General features: G+C 38.7%; 1 protein-coding gene across 2 annotated transcripts in view; it reads right to left on the bottom strand.

Moving 5' to 3' along the window:
• LOC113124176 (disabled homolog 2-interacting protein) overlaps positions 1–5,741 on the bottom strand; it is a 105,054-nt gene extending 99,313 nt beyond the window's left edge. Inside the window, exons 1-2 of one of the 2 annotated variants that reach the window (XM_026296668.1) lie at positions 5,662–5,741; positions 5,351–5,456 (exon numbers count right to left, since the gene is read on the bottom strand). Coding sequence is in view for 1 of the 2 variants with exons in the window: in XM_026296666.1 (XP_026152451.1) it covers positions 1,430–1,469 (40 nt within the window). In the remaining variant the exon portion in view is untranslated. Of the gene's footprint in view, positions 1–1,429; positions 1,720–5,350; positions 5,457–5,661 lie in introns of those variants that run through there. The other variant, XM_026296666.1, reaches the window with a different exon arrangement.
• Positions 5,742–17,739: the final 11,998 nt, after the last annotated feature.

Genomic DNA, 17,739 nt, shown 5'->3' with positions numbered 1-17,739 from the left:
GCAGTAAATCTATTACCTACAACAGCAATAATGTATATGTCACACATGTGTTTAAGTGCGTCTGAGATGCTTCCAGTCCCCAGAAAACATGTGCAGGCCTAAGATGTGAATGTAATCAGATGATCAGATTATTGCTCTTTCTACTCATATTGAACCTTTACAAGGCATCTTCTGAGGCTGTATGCATTGGCAGAGGCTGGCTGACATAGTTGAGAGGAGACTGAATATGACTGCATGAAAGTGACATTTTATTTTTAGGAAACCTTACTGTGAAGGTGAGAAAAAGCTCAGTGTACTTACTTATTTGGGTTAGATTGCTAACAGTAGTTCCATGTCTCTGGAGACAGAAAAAAATGTTTAAGTTTTGTCTTTTGCAATTTTCTTTCTCTTTTCTTTGTCTCTGCTTTTCTGCCATGGCACACAGCCCAGTGCATAAAGCAATGTGGCTTAGCACTGGCAAGGAGAAACTACGGTCTCTTGGAAGAATGCTCTCTGTTGACTCATTCTGTTAACCACATTCTTCATCAGCAGCAGAGCAGAGTCCTTCCCATCAGCCATGATGACAAAACACCGTCTTTTCTGACCCAGTTAATAATACACTATTTTTTCTGCCTTTTAACTATCTAGTTTAGGCTCAAACATTTGGAGCAGTGGATGAAAAAAAAAAAAAAAAAAAAAAAGCAGCGGAAAATGAGGGGGAACAGAAAGAGTGAGTACTCACTGGCCTACAGTGCAGACTGGATCCCCCTGGATTTATTTGTGTACATAAGTCTTTCTCTTTCTGTCTCTCTCCTTCTCTTTCCCTCTCCCACTTTCATTCTTTCGTGCCGCTCCAAGTATCTAACACAAACACCCACATGCTGCAACCACTACTCAGCATACAAATATACAGATTCGCATAACCATCAAATTATCTTGTTGCTTTGGAACAGAAATGCTACACCCACAGCCTTCACATATGCCACGGTTAATTATTCCATCCAAAGAGCGAGAAAGAGTTTCCTGTTTCACAAAGCTTGCACCAAAACAGCCAAAAATTGAAAACAAGGCAAATCCCAGAGACACATCCTTCAACATTCAATTTAACTTTCCCAACTACAGTCTAAGTCAAGAACTTTAAGCCACTGTTAAAAGTAATGATGAAAAGGTCTTTATAGCAAAATGTATTTAGCAGACTGTTGATTTCATCACATTGCCATGTAACATCTCTCACCCCTTAACCCTGAGCAGAACAGACTAAAGTCCTATTCATCTGTCAACAGAGGCCCTAGTCAACAGCTTAAGACCCAAATACAGAGCCTAGTCATAATAACAAGCTAACAAGAAAACCATGTGATCTAACTTCCCTATTCATAAACATGCTCTTCAACTTTTCCATACATCAGTTTTTCATCTTTTCCTTCCACCCGGTGCTTCAAATCTCACTCACCATGCTGTGCCTCTGGGGGGGCACTGGTGTCAGGGTCCATGTTAAATTCACAGTGTGATGAGTGCCCAGGTCAGCTGATCCATATCCTTAGGCAAAGTCAGCTCTGTAACTGAACTGCATCGACCAAACGTGCTACAACAACTACTGTTTTATCTCCACTTCTGCTGTCACCACTGCCACTGTCACTCTGGTCCGTTCTTCCCTCCAGTCAGAGCTGCCAGCTCTGGCCTGGGCCCTGCAGCCTGCCAGCTCAGCTCAGGCTATAGCGCTGAGTTACAGCTGTCTGACTGTACCCCTTACTGGAGAGTGGGGAGAGCAGGAGAGAGTGAGAGAGTATATTGGAGCCGAGTATGGGAGGGACGAGAGAGAGAGGAGCAGTTTCCACGTTGTGGTGTAGAGAGGCAGAGATGGTTGGAGGGGGTGTGGTAGTGGCTGAATTTTTCCACTTTGATCAGTTTTACACTCTCAGCATAAAAATAACATCAGTTTAGAAAACATTTAGAGGTCAGAAGAATTTAGAAACTTGTACTGCAGCCTACAGGATCTCAGAGCTCAAAGTGACATCTTCAAATCATTTGTTCAATCTACAATGACGTTGATAATTATATTTGAGAAGCTAGAACAGACGAGAGCTGTAATTTTTGATTGAAAAAAAAATATTGAAATGACAAAATATCAAATTAACAGCCAATCATGTTGTTTGCCTATCAATTAACTATTTACTGTAGTGGTATTATAATTGTTTCAGGTTTAGTTGTCAAAAGAGAATCATGCATGCATTATTCATTGCTTGACATAATAAAACTGTAGGAAGTAATGTATTGCCAACTCCTAAAAGCTGTCTAAAGAGCAATGCTTAGCAGCAATGATAGATGGATTGGATGCTTACATACAGTAGTTTTGCCGTTCTTTAAATGCACTTTGTAGTATAATTCTATAATTACTAAATCTTCAACATGAAGTTTTACCACAACATCTACACCAACTGACAAAAGATTCTACATCCTATGCTACTTGCACTCCATCGATACTGGTTTCCCTGTTCTTGTGGCACAGACAACCCTTACTTTGCCTTGTTTAAATTATAGCTCCCCACATTTGACATATTTCAACATTTCATTACTGCTGACAATATAGGCCTGAGTGACTGAAATAAAGTCAACTAATACCATTCTGGCTCCTGTTAGCAAATTGTAATTATAAACTAAGCAGAAAGACTGACTAAAGCAGGACTTAAGACACTTAAAATACAGAGGAGGGGGTATTTGGGCTCCAAGGCATGTAAAAATCATTGAACATCCTTTGGTCACCTGCCCAGTTTTATGTAATCCTATCTAAAATGTTACAGCTTCAGTGAAAATTTTTATGAAAGAGGTAAAAACCGGAAAATAGGATAGCATATATCCCAGCATCTTTAAAGAACCAACAGTTGAGAACTTTTCCAACGCTATATCCAGTGAAAATTTCACCTCAGTAAAATTAAGCTTATGTTTTCTGGTGGGAGTATAACAGTGCTCTCCATCTCTAGCATGTTTTTGCCAAAAACCTTGACGAGCTCAAAAGAACAGAGGCAGCCGTTCACTATTCAGTCGGAGGATGAGACAAGATGAGAGCACTCTCTGATTTGCTGTGGATTCCTATTCATCTAAGAGTAGTTTTTATTCATCACGGTGCTTATTTAGAGCCTGTGGCACACAAGGACAAGAGCAGGTGGGGCCTACACTAATGAATAATTTGGAAAACATAGAATGAGTGTGTACTGTTGTGATGTGGAACATGATTTGAAAAGCATAATGGCATGTACACACATACACACAAAAGCACATGCGACTTTATGCAGCGGGTTAAATAAGGACGAGAGGGGTAGAACACAATGTTCTATAATGTTATACTTAGGATGTTCTACAATGTTCTACATGATACAACAATGCTTCTGTCATTATGGTATTGACAGTGGCATTTGTTATTGTTCAAGTGAAAATTATTTTGCAAGTAAACGTGTTAAGTGTGTTTAATGAAGCTCGTCTACAAATATCTCACAAGATAATTGATTTAGCATTATCTTCATTACTGCTTTTACTGATAATTTGCAGCTTTCTTTAAAAAGCAACTATTTTTTTTCTTAGATCATAAATGATGCTTTACAAAAATATGTAAAAACATATACTGGTAAGTCCTAGGCAAGCATTTTATAATAGTACCATGTTAAGACTATTATTTCCCATTGCATTTTTGGAGTAGGAGCCATTCAGTGTGTGTTCACTCTGTGCCAGTCCTGATCTAAAAATGTTCCTGTAGATATTTTTCATTGCCACTAACAATTGAATTTAAATCCAAATGAACATGTCCTGGTATAAAAAAAAGGTATAATAATTCATGAAATAGTGACATGTCTAATTACATCAAGGGTGACAGAAGAGCTGAAAGTATGAAATTATGTTTAAAAACCTGATATAACAGTGCATCTTAGATATGAATATGAATTAACAATGCAGAAATGATCAATCATGGAATGTTTCAGAAGATCACTGGCACTGAACAGCACTGAACAGCTGCAGCAAAAAAAAACTTAAACATACAAAAAACAAAAAAACCTAACGACATAACTTACAGCAGACATACGAACATCTCTGCTCATCTCATTATCTCTCCTTGTCACGCTATCAATAGAAATGTGACCTCACCTAGGAAATAAAGAGTATGAGAAAGAGACAACGATCCAAAACAGAATACAACAAAGAAGAAAAATTCAGGTATTTAAAACAAGATGAATGAGACACTTTCAGTTGTATCGTCTGACATGTTTGAGAGGAAAATGTTTGAAAGAAAAACTATAAAATATGTATATCTATGTGAGAATAAATAAATGAGAATAATAAGTATATCTGTGTGCCCTAATAATATGTTTTTAACACTGAAATAAATGGCTCCCTCTAATGGTCATGTCTTGGTAAAGCTGCAAATGTCACTGTAGATCAATACAGACACAATGACTCACTCAAACTACAGACAGAAGTGAAAATCATTGTTAAAACAATTCATTAAAAAAAGTACTAAAGTCAATAAAACAAACATATTAGTTTGTAATGACTCCATCAAAAAGCATTTAAAATAAATAAGTTGCACACACTGATTTAAACATGGGTCATATTAGGTTGCATGCCTGCTGGCAGCCCAGCAGTGGTAACTGGGATACAAATGCCTGAATGTCAAACCTCAATGCCACCCAGTGTCTCATTTAGAGTGATTCTGCATTTTCTCTCAGAGGTGCTCCATCTTGTCTATAGACACAGGAGCATAACTGATGTATTCAAAAAATAACTGCATGATATTACAAGCCTTACAATGTCAGCGGAAGTATAATATGACACCTGAGAGACATAACATTACTTCAAAGTCATATTCTTATCTTATTTGTTAGGATAAAGCATTATAAGTGCAGTAAACAGTTATGAAGCAACAAGCTCTCCATCTAGTGGATACAAGGTAGAAGAAAGTATTAATATAAGGATCACCCAGGTATGTGACCAATGAAAGGTTTGCTTGCATGTAAGAAGAAACTGCTCCAGAGTTACAGTGCCCATTTGACCTTTGCGTAGAACAGAATCTGCATATTTTTATGTTTGACCAAGTGGCATTTATAGTGATATTTAGCAGCAATAGGACATAGAAAATGGCAAAAAAAGGGACAACCAAAAGACAAAACCAAGCCATATAAAGCACCAAGTCCTGTCTCCAGTCTAAATAATAAATTAGATTTTTGTATGCCCCTAACTATGTTGAACAGGTGCTAATTATTTGATTTCTAGGTTATTAATCATTTTAATTTAATTAAACGTACAAAGAAAGTAATCAAATAATTTTATAGTGTGTGCATGGACATACTGCACCACTGCAAAGGTATGTCCCCAGGCTACTCACCCTTTTCTGTGGACAGCTGGCCGCGGAATTCTGGAAACTGCGTTTCCACTGGAACGCTGATGGTGCGTCGCAGAAGATGGACCTTGCATGATGCAGGACGCCTCTCCTGCAAAGACAAAGAACAGATCTGCTGAGAAACAGAAAGAAAGTAGGAGACAGAGAGCAAGAAATTCAAGACAGATAAAAGACTGCATAAATTCAACAAAAGACATGTACGGTGAAGGCACAAAATACAGGTAGTGGACAGAAAAAGAATCAAAACTAGCAAAAAGAGAAATTGTGGCTCTACGAAAAGTATGAAATGCACATACAAGAGTCACAGAGGCTCCTTATCTATGCTGTTGCGGTTATTCTGTTAACCATGTTTAATAGTGTTTTGGGCCAAAACCACACAATAGCTGTAGTGGCCCTGATAAATGAGGAGTCATTGTATAAAACAGAACAAGCATTAGCTGCACATCCGTCTGTGTCAGTGCTTATCTTCCTATAATGTGCATACCAAATGTTTGGCTCCAAAAGATTAAACAGACAAAGGAAGAGGGATGGCTGGGGTGAGAAAGTGGTGAGTGAAAGAACAAGGGAAAGGGCCTGATGTCCGCCAAGAGGAGTGATAATGGCTTATCGAACATCCTCACACCTCTCAACTCAATGCAACACCCTGTCTGTCCTGTTTTCTCAGTCCCTGTTTCCATGTCTATTTGTTTATCACTCCATCTTTCTATGAGCCTGTCTGCAAGTCACCCCTTCACTTGCTTCATGGGACCTGAGTTTAAGGACAGCTCTCACCAACACTGTATCTGACATAAAGATGATGCCGAGTGGTTTGAGCCATATTGACTAAACAAGATCAGCTGTAACTTGAGCCTCACTGGAACAATTTGTAGTGACTGGAATATATAAAGCACTGTACAGTAAGGGCCGAACAAAGAGTTGACTGTGTTTTTGCAGCAAATACCTGCATATCAGTTTTTGGAGTCACATTCTAGCAATGAAACTTTGACTCATATCATATGAATATACACTTAATAGCTTTGAAAAAAAAAAAAAAAACACACCAGGCATTAAAAAAAAAAAAAAAAGCTTCTGAGAAATGTGTTGTGTCATATTTTTCACAGCAGGCTAAATTTATATACATCACTTTTGATTACTGGTAATGTCACACAAAATATTCCTCAGACCTAATAATGTATCACAGACTAGAGAAAATATTTAACCGGGAAAAATATGTCATAACATCTCTGTAGGTATATGATATAGGGGGCTTTAAATATTTAAATATTAGCTCACACAAAGCTCTTGGACAGGGGCACGGTACTGCAGACAGAACAATGTAATTTAGATTACCCTGCTGACTCCTGAGTTGTTCCTAACAGGACCTCTAATCTCACAGAAACTTGCATAATCCAGTGTGACACTAATCAAAACAACAGAGGCAAACAGCCAGATGCAGCCTGCTCTGCATAGCCTGACTACTCGTGGTCTCCACTGTGGGATGAATTTAAATGTAGAATGAACAAAGGATTCACTCGGGAGCTTGTGTTTCTCCATAGGTGGTTTGTTGCTATTATTTCTTTTTTGTTGCTGTTAAGCACCATAGATTAAAGAGCTCTTAACTCAGCAGCAGGGTGAACCACAGTGCACTTGCTTGGTGGGTGTTACCTTTACTCTAAACATGATTAAAACTTTACTTGGGCCCCTGATCGTATTTTCAGTCATCATGCAAACAATGATCCAAATAAAATATACCAAAATTTACAATATTTACATATTAAGATGTGTTATAAAACACACCACTGGGTAGTTGTAAAATGGCTATGAAGCAGAAGCAAATAAAGTTATGTTAATAAGAACAAATGATGACAAAAAATATGACCAGATCAGAAAGTTGATAGTGACAGACGAACATGGCAGACAAGAGAATGTTCTGGTGCTCTTACTGCCGCCTCCTCATTCAGAAGCAGCATCTGGCAATCAGCAACCGCACAGGACTTTGAGTTCCACAGAGCTTGGTCTTCACAGGAGTGACCACGTGACATCCAGTATCTTGATGAATAAAGGACATCTAGACAGAAGGAAAAGCAAGATAAAACAGATATAATTTGTGAAAGTATAGAAAAGACCTATCTGAAAAGAGAACCATTTTTCAACTTGTGAAAACAGCTGTTTTGCATAGCAAATGCAAAAACTCATATCGTAATTAAAAACACTAGTGGAAGGTAATGACTCCTGCATGCTCTCCACTTTTTTCCACTTCAGTCATTCTGTAGATGTCAGGTGCAGAAAGTATAAATATAAAACAAGACAGGCATAAATTGGATTCTTCTGCATCTCCAGTGATGAGATGACATAAATCTCAGAAAAGCAAGACTTATGCATTTTCACACAGGAAATGCAATCCATCAATGCTCACACATAGGTTACAGTTACAGAGACGCTGTGACTACATCAATCACCGCAGAGCAAATGTTTCATTACAAATCTGTTTTATGAAACAAACTTAGTATCTCACGTATTCTGCCCTCATACTGTAAGAAACTACATCCCCGATGGCTGAGCTCAAACACTTGAAACATCCACTGCAACATTTCTGTGAAGGTTCAGATCACCTGCTGGTGCATCTCTTATGAGCTGTGTTTTGTGTTATTGAGAGGGGCTAACGAGTGGAGTATGTGGGTCAAAGTGTGCTGCTGTGATGGTACATTGCTGCTCTTGCTGCTAGGAAAACAGCCCATGCAGAGGACCATCCCTAAATGGTGCTGCGGTGTGTTTCATCATAATATGCAAATCACTATATATGTGTATGTAGCCACACTTGATAACAGAAGCAGAAAGCACTGAAACATATGGCACACTTCATTTCAATGGCTTTGTGCGTCTAGTAGCAACTTTGAAACTCAAGTTTTTTCATCTCTGCTCTTGGAAATGTAAAACTTGGAAACAGAATATAAAACTCAGAGTTTCACAGCAAATATTCAGTGCAATCATACAATATATTATTTATATAGAGCACTGATTTTTTTTTTTTTTTAACCCATATTTGCTAATAATCCAATTTTTACAGAAACAGAACTCCTGTACACTAGACACGTGAGTACAAGACACATGTAATGCACACGTTAAGTTTAGGGCTATTTGTGTCATTTGTGTCTCTTTGATCATTTCCTCTCAGTGACTCCTTCAATGTGCCAGGTAGCCTCATCAACATGCCATGACAGACTAAGTCTCAGGTGCACAGACACAGAGATACAGCCTCAGCATACTGCATCACTCTGATAAGCTCATACTGTGGACACGAGCAGGTCAAACACAGTTTACTATTTAGCTAAGATTCTGTCGTCACAGGTATCTAATCCTGGTGATGATGAAATTATGAACTTCAGAAACTGTTCAACAAGCTTTAACATTATGAAGGAAGGCTTTTAACTGACAGTTTTGCTTGGTGCAGTATGCTCAACGTCATATAACGTTCAATCCAAAGCAACAGAGATGAGACCTCAGTCTTTTACTCTCATGGTACAAATCTCTTAACCAACCCAGCTTTTATTTCAGGCCTTACAACAGAAAATATGGACCAAAATAGACATACAAATTACAGGTTTAGAAATGCATTACATTTCTCAGGCAGGTCTCTGACAGAACTCATTCACTGTGAGATATACCCGAGTACAACTTGCTGATGTGGCATAAATTGCATGTTTTTTTTTTTTTTTTCCATTACAGCATTGCTAGTTTATTGATCAGACAGATACATATTCTGTTATCAATCAATATTTGGCAGGGGCTGCACTCTTAAGTAGTAAGCTATGCTGATATGCACAAACTGCATGAGCAGATTTTTAATATTAATATATTATTTTAATATAACGAACATTGCATTTTAATACAGCCATCTGGCTGCATGACACACTGAACAATTCTAATTTTGTTAGCCTCTAGTAATTCTGAAAACAAACTGCAAATTTATACAATTTTGGGTATGTATATTATCTGCTCACTGCATAACAAATGACATAAGAATTATAAATTTATTGACTATTCTGGGAAAAAATAAGCTTTTGCTCAAACTCTTGTCAGATCTGTATTGCACAGTTTAACATAACATACTGAAACAAAGAAAAGGTTTCTCAAGCTTTATGGATCACCATGTGCAACACTGATGAGAGATGGCAGCTTCAATTCTTACAGATGCTCCAGAAAGCATTTCACTTTGAAAACATTTGAAACTTTCTACTACAATTAGAAAGAGACGGTGAAATGAACCTGAGCCATATGGGGCAGTATGTCCTAGTCTTCTAAAATATTTTGTATGTCAGGTGCTGTGAGTTCACCATTTGCTGTGGACCCACAGGTTTTTCTTGTGCTAACAGGTCGATGTTTAATAGATGAGTCAGGCATATTAGTAGCTACTGGTGTGGTTTGCTCAAATACTAACTTACATTAACATTACTACAGTGTTTTTGTGTATCCTATGTAACATTAACTTAAAATTACAAATTAACGCTAATGTTTGAAAACCCTCAAGGTCGTTTGAAAACACTTACCGCTGTTTCCCCCCAGCGACTCTTTAACCATGAGGATGAAGAAATGCTCCGTCGGCTACTTAAAAGAGATTTTAAAGCGGTTCCCAGCCTGCCATGTTGTTTTCTACCCAGATAGTTTACAAACAACAAGCAAAACAAACTAAGAGACTGCTACAAGTGGAAACAACACAAGCGTCCCGCCCCTCCGAAACTAGCTAGCGTTAGCTTATAGCAAGCGAGCCTATCGTAACGTCAGCTAGCGTTAACTTCTTTATACAATAAACCCGTTCAGGCTAAAATCTAAAAATAAACGAACATTTTTATATATGTATTTGTCGATTGTACACAGTCTCTCGTCTCCAAACAGAGACACAAAACACGTGGATTTCTGCATTTCCGCGTAACAGCTTAGCTCGTTGAGACATGTTAAGTTGCTAAACATGCCCCCATGGCTACTGCCACCTGCTGGCAACAGGTGGGACTGTTTCATGAAATGACACGACGCCTGTTCGAGGCAAAGCACCAAAAACTCATCCATCCATCATCTATACCCCCTTATTCCTTAATCAGGGCCACAGGGACCTGCTGGAGCCTATCCCAGCTCTCTTTGGGTGAAAGGCAGGGGTCCACCCTGGACAGGTCACCAGTCCATCACAGGGCCACATAGAGACAAACAACCTCACACACTCACACTCACTACTATGGGCAATTTAGAGTCACCAATCAACCTGACATACATGTTTTTGGACTGTGGGAGGAAACCAGAGTACCTGGAGAAAACCCATGCATGCACAGGGAGAACATGTAAACTCCACACAGAAAGGCCCCTGATGGGTTTCAAACCCGGGACCTTTTTACTGTGAGGCAACAGTGCTAACCATCTCTCAGCTATCCATCTTACTGCCTACAAAGCACCAAAACATTGCTTTAAAAATAAAACAAACAATACAAACATGTTGTAGAAGGGATTTATATTCTGCAGTTGCCTATACTGTAGGACCATCTCTACAGTTCCACAGTTCTGAATTATGGCTATAAAAAATTATAGTATAGTATAGCTGGGAAACCACAAATGTAACGTTAATGAAAAAAAGATCTATTCCCAGCTCTAGTCATCTTCAATTCAAACAGATGTTTAATTAGATTAAATTCTCATTCTAGCTATCTATTTATCTATCTATCTATCTATCTATCCATCTATCTATCTATCTATCTATTTATCTTTACACTCTTAGCATCAAAATCCTTTCTCTCTGTCTCTCTCGCTTTTTATTGTTACCTTCCATTGTAGGGCAGATGAAATACGGCATATTTTACTGAGGCTCAAATGAATTACATGCAAAAGAGACCACAGCTCATGTATTCTTCGGGCTTGTGTATGTGTGTGCAACATCTTTGTGTGAAAGCCGTGCCGTGCATGACTGTGTTTGTGTGAAAAAGATAAGGGATGGTCCAATCAGATAACAGCTGCATGCTCTAATCTAACTCAGATGACAGGCGTGGACAGTTTGTGTCATGCAGTCATGCTGTGCTGCTCCTTCTTGTGTTTTACCTATTAGTGGCAGGCTGAGATTAATAAATAAACAGTATTAGCATTTCTGTTACCTCTGCATCAATAACGACAGTAAACCTCACCTTTTACTTGCTGCGTCCATCAGGTACTAACAAAACAAACATAAAAGCCCCCGGCGGATGAATACCTTTGGAGGAAATGGCTCCATATATTTTGTTTCAAATAATATAGCTGTGTTTTTGCCCTAATAACTATAAAATGAGTGAGTTAGGTTTAGAGTATGTAGATTTTGTTGTTTATCATGCACATCCATTCTGTAGCAACCAATGTCTTAAATTCAACTATTCTTTCTGGATATTTTAGGTGGTATTCCTGGGTAAGACAAAACATCAATGAAAATATAAAAGTTAATATTGACTTGCCATCACATAACAGCTTCTGCAACTACAACTCCCACATATTATAGATTCCAAGATCCTGGCGTATACTTGCTCAGAAGAAACACACATAAATACCAGGGTCTTAACAATGTAAGATTTCAGCAGTTCTGATGATAATCTAGTCTCTTTTTATCTGCTTCCACCTTACAAAAGCATGAGATGCAATAAAGACTTTTCCCATGCAGGACTTGCCAAACACAGATGTAACCAACCAAAGTAATTTTGGCTGCACTGCATTTCAGTGTGTCTGTTCCAGGGCCCTGCTTTTGCACATGCTGGCTAATTGGAACAGCTTCACACACCAGAAATGGAGTGCGGCCATGATTTATTTTATTAGTTACAGCTGCGCTTTTCCTACTCCACACAAAAAGTATATACAGTAGCTTGGGTCGACTTGAAGCTGAGCTCAAGATAACAATGTTACAGTCCCAAACGTGCCTGGATTTTCTACATATTTCTTGATGCAGTATTTATAAAATTCTCCTGAAATATAAATCCTGTACTCAGTAGCCGTCTTTAAAAGTGGTATACTGATTGATAGTCAGTGAATACAGTATAACAATAGATTTTATTTACAAAAATCAATCCCTGTAATTATCTTCCTCTGATTTGTGTAAAACAATTTGCAGCAAAATGTTTAAACTTTTAAAGATCGTAAAAGTCAGGAGTAGTGACAGAGCAAGGTTCACCCATCATAACTGAAAACGCATATGTGAAGAGATTGATGCATTTAACTCAGAAGTCAGAGCGCCTGCCTGTCTACAAGCACCAGCATGATTTGAGGCAGCTCAGAGAAATCCTGAGCCCCTGAATTTGCTGTGCTAGAGATGCAAAGCTTCACCCTATTTCTGAAAAGCAACACTGTAAAGGCCACAGAGTATCTCTAGAGTGATTAAAGTTCCTCTCAGATCCAAAAACCATGCAAGCAAATAAATGACATGAGCCTTTTCAGCTTTCCTTCAGTTGTCCACTGCCACTTATCACAACGTGAGGACTAGAGTAACACAGAGAAAGAAAGGAGGTGCACAAATAAAGAAGAGATTGGCAATCTCAAATATTAAATTTGCTACTGGAGCATGAAGATACTACTGCTATCAACCCAGAGTAACGGTCTCAGTCAGTTTAAGGCACAATCGAGCAAGCAGGAAAAAGAGGGGAAAGTCTCTGTAGTTGCTTCTGCTTTTGACACCCTCGGCTTTAATATAAAGCTTGAGCAGTTTTGTACCTTCTGGTCATAATTTAAAATTTAATCTACTGTTGCAGCATTCAGTCAAGTGAGGAAATGATCAAAGATCAGTGGTCTACATATGAATTTGTTCAACTCTTACTGCATGAATCACTGCTATTATGCAGAACACACAAGCTGCAGAGGTTTTCTTGGAGACACTGATGCAGATACAACCCAGACAACTTAAATGATTTCAGATTAAATTTAGTTTAGTGATAACACAAAGTTATGTGCCCAGCTTGATCATCTGCAACTTTACTTATCTGTGTTTAATAATAACCTACCTGTAGACAGAAATGTTCAAAACAATCAATACACCCAAATCAAGAGTGCACGTACGCTGCTCAGGTTCTAAAAAATATAGAAATATAGTCATTCTAAAATCTAGTAAAACTCACTTTTTTGTTTGCATTTCTTCACTGTTCAAGGTCTTGCAGTCTTTCTGTTTTTTAATCAAACAAGGGGGTTGTTTAAAATGTGTTACTGATTTTATCAGCCATTAAAACACACGGACTGGTGTAAGATGGTTGTGCAGATTGGAAAAATAATGGAAGAACATGTTACTGTGACTTACATATGATGTCTGAAATAGATCAGGTCTCATTCTAGTAGATAGGAGCAATTTCATTATGAAGTCCTACACTGTGACTACGAATGTCATGGAATTAATGTTAATCTTTTATATGGAGCCAAAGAAAGTGGGAAAACACTTGATAATGCTGTACCCTCCGACTGTGTCAGCTGCCATCTGTTTTGAGTCAGGTGGACTTGCTTGTTAGCACAGCCTGCTCATTATCACACGCACACACTCGTATACATTGTAACTGTGAGAGCTGGCTGTGCCTTGGGACAAATCAGTGGCAGTGCTTTCCAGTTTTCAAATTTCTTTTACTTCATGGACTATTATTGAGACAATGTTTTGAAGAACAATGTAGACCAACAAATAATCTTTTATGAACAGCTGGACTGTGAAAACTAAATGTGAAAAAAAAAACTTTTGCAAGTAGCAGTGTGTGCTGAGTTTGTGATGACAAAGCCAGACAAAAGAATCCATAGAACAGAGTTTTAAAAACTATAAGCCAGGAGTTAATTAGGGAAAAGGGAAAGTTTTAATTTCCATTTTGTGGCCTTGTGGCTGTGAACTCCAACCATTTTTATTTTAAATTCTACACATAATAGTAGATTTTGAGTCATCTCTCCTTGCTGGTGAGTGGGAGCTGAGTGGGCAGTGCTACACTTCACTGTAAGAGAGGATGACCCAGCTGGTTGAACACTCTTTGTGTGACCCTGTGTCAGGAAGGAGGTGTTCTCATTCCATATCACAGGACACGGAGGTTCATGACCCAACTGCTGCTGTAGACTCAAGGGATGAATGAACAAGAATGCTTAGTTTAAGTTTAGTCAGTTTTGACCTCAACAGCTTTGACAGTCAGCTGAATAACGATGGTGATGTTGCTACTAGCTCAGTGCTTTCTAAAAGAAAAATTAATATTGTTTATCTAGACTGTTTGATTCCATCAATGTCCTGAAAATAATTGGAGTACTCTTAACTATGTAGCGATGTGTCTACTGAAACTAGACAGCATTAAAAAAAAGGTAATTAATTTAAGACTGATGGTGGCCTTTAGTGGACAGAAAGAAGACTGTCACATTACTTTATTATTTAACAATATAAAGAATGAGATCTGCATTAGTGGATGTGGGTACGTCAAAGGCCTGATCCCTCATTTCTATTGATAATCATATCCTAAAATGTCTGTGCACAAACAAAAAAAAATACGATTTTGGTAATACTAGAATATGTTTGATTTTTCTGATGCTAACTAGTGTTTTATTACTAAATATGCCTGGCACCTAGGAAAGAAATAAGTGAAAAATTATTTGTATAGACGACTCTAAAATTGCCCGTAGGAGTGAGTGTGAGTGTGTGAGGTTGTCTGTCTTTGTGTGTCTATATGTGGCCCTGCGACAGACTGGTGACCTGTCTAGGGTGTACCCCTGCCTTCCACCCGAGAGAGAGCTGGGATAGGCTCCAGCAGATCCCCGTGACCCTGAACAGGAAAAGCGGGTATAGAAGATGGATGGATGGATGGATGGATTATTTGTATAGACAGTTTCAAATTTATTCTATGTCTCCACCACTTTGGTAATAAGGCAGTGTTGACATTTTGACTGGTCCTCACTGTCTGATGCACATTCAGAAGGTTATTTGAGGGTTAAGACTTGGTTGAGGTAAGATTTGGGAATAGGCATATAGATTAAGATTAGGGTAAGGGATCATTATATCAATTTCCTCACAAAGATATCTGTACTGGGTGGGTACTGCATCAGAACTGCATACGTGTGTGTGTCAGTCTTATATGCCTGTATATCCAAGCCATGTTTGTTTCCAGGTCTTTTCAGTGTACTTTGGCTCTTGATTAAGAAATTTACACATTCAAACTGTGGTGGAAACTGTGCCAAGGCAATCAGAAAAATGTACTGTCATCAGAAAGGAAACCAGAGCAGCATGCAGCACAAATGAACGAGTAAATGAGGCTGAGACTGCATGTTCTTTACATTTTTGTTACATTAAATGTGTAGCCCACAATTCTCACCCTTAACTTCCTGTGAACCTTCACATTTCTCTTTCACACTTGCACATATTATGTAATCCTTCTTGTCACTGCTGTAGGCTAGCGCAATAGGCTAAATTATGCCTTCTTGTTCATTCAGAGCTCACACTACTAACAATGGCCATTAGCCTAAAAAGCTCAGGAAGCAAACATCTGTTCCATGATCACCTGAGAGCTGTGCTGCGTTGCTGTGCTGCTGGTTTGCTCAGAGATTAAGTGCAGCAACGGTGATGTGAATAAGCCTGAAATGATTTACTGATATTAAGTTCACCTTGGAGTGAGGCTGAAACTGGTGGTGAGATGACAGAAGTGTCAGAACAGGAATGACAAAGCATAAACACTGACTGCCACAACACTATGCTGCACAAATTTCAGTCACACTTCATTCATATTGTTGCTGCTTGTTTCAACAAATAGTCACTGGCTGTTGACTACGGTTTTCATGCTTGTCAGAGGATCATAGACCAAAATCATGCAAGAATAAATGTGTACCTTTTTTTCTGTTCCTTCCATGCAATGGACAAACCTTGTACCTGACCATGTTAGAAAACCAGTTTTAAAGTGTTTGTTCCTATAATAACTTTCCTGTATTTGAATGCATGAATTCTCACCAGTATGGTATCACCTACCATTCAGTTTCTCTAAATAAAAAGACACTAGAACAACAAAGGCTTTTTGCCTCCAGGTAAACATTTTATTGTCTAATCAAATTAATTCAGTAACTAATGCCAAATGCATGTGCATAGTCCAGTTCCCCGCTCAATAACCAACAAGACTGTCCTCACTACCCAGGATGACAATCAATCTCCACAGACCAAGCATAGCACATGTAAATACTCTTCCACCGTTACACCAAGCAGCTGATTTCCTCTCTCACTTGTATATATGACTTAAATTTCCACTCCAAATAAAACTTCACAGTGAAATAATCAGCTATAACTTACTAAACACAGTGAAAAAAAGAAGGAGATCGCAGCTAAAGTAGCACAATCCTTGTCACTGTATCTAGGTCAGAAGAAAGCAAAATTCTCTAGTCCATATGTACTTTCCCAGCTGTGTTTTGGATGTGAGACAGTCCAAGGAGCCACTCCAACTTAATGTATTCCTTCCAATATAGTAAGTGGAGCACCTCCTGGTTTCTTACTAATACTGTCATGATGGTTATCACCTCTAACATCACAACACATGCACTCATGGGCATATATAACACACAAACAGAAAAATAGACAGATGGATACAGAAAGAGAGGAATGGGGGAAAGATGCCAGGAAAACAAGAAGAAATGAAAATGTGACATTTAACAGTGACATAAAAACGGGAACAAAATGAATAGTGATGCAGAAAAAGGAAGAGATGACAGAGAAACACATCTCATTTTGCAATTACCTGACAGGGAATCGGAAGACATGATTTCTTGCTGCTGCATCTTGAATGTTGGCTCCAGAGTGCGACTGTGTGTATGTGTGTCCACAAGCTACACAGAGTGAGCGAGCCCACATGCCTCAATGTGTGTTTTGATGACGAAGTCCATGTAGCAGCTCAGGGACTGAGCAAGTGAGCGAGGAACAGAGGCTGGAGGAAGGTAAGGGAGAAGAAATGAGGTTCTTTATTACCTCCCCAAGTGTCTCCAATCTCATTCTCAATTTCATTATTCTTCCCAGTTTATGTGAGTAGGGATGTGAATGTCTTACACCAGGCACATGTACTGAAGATAGAGATTTATAAGGTACACAGACACATGGAGATGGGAGGAGCATGAGGAGGGAGGGATTGACAGAGTTTAAGAAGAGGAGGTGCTGAAAAGAGAAAGAAAGCAGTCACCTTTTAGTGTACGCTCATACTCACTCAGACATAGAGCCATTCTTCTCCAGTCCCCTCCATGAAACCTTGCAATACTAAACCAAGCTTACATGCACCACACCTTCAGTTAGTGACTATGCAGCCTAAATGATAAAATGTTAAAGCCATTAAAGCCTGAATGGCTAACTGCTATGTGTCTGTGCACCACACTGACGTGGCCTTCCACTAGATGCTGGTCCTCAACCTGTAAAACATTTGATTATTTTTTATTAT

The sequence above is a fragment of the Mastacembelus armatus genome, chromosome 12, assembly GCF_900324485.2.
Source record: "Mastacembelus armatus chromosome 12, fMasArm1.2, whole genome shotgun sequence".
NCBI classification, from domain to species: Eukaryota; Metazoa; Chordata; class Actinopteri; order Synbranchiformes; family Mastacembelidae; genus Mastacembelus; species Mastacembelus armatus.
Note: the sequence above shows the minus strand (reverse complement) of the source record. Positions and strands in the feature narration are given on the sequence as shown.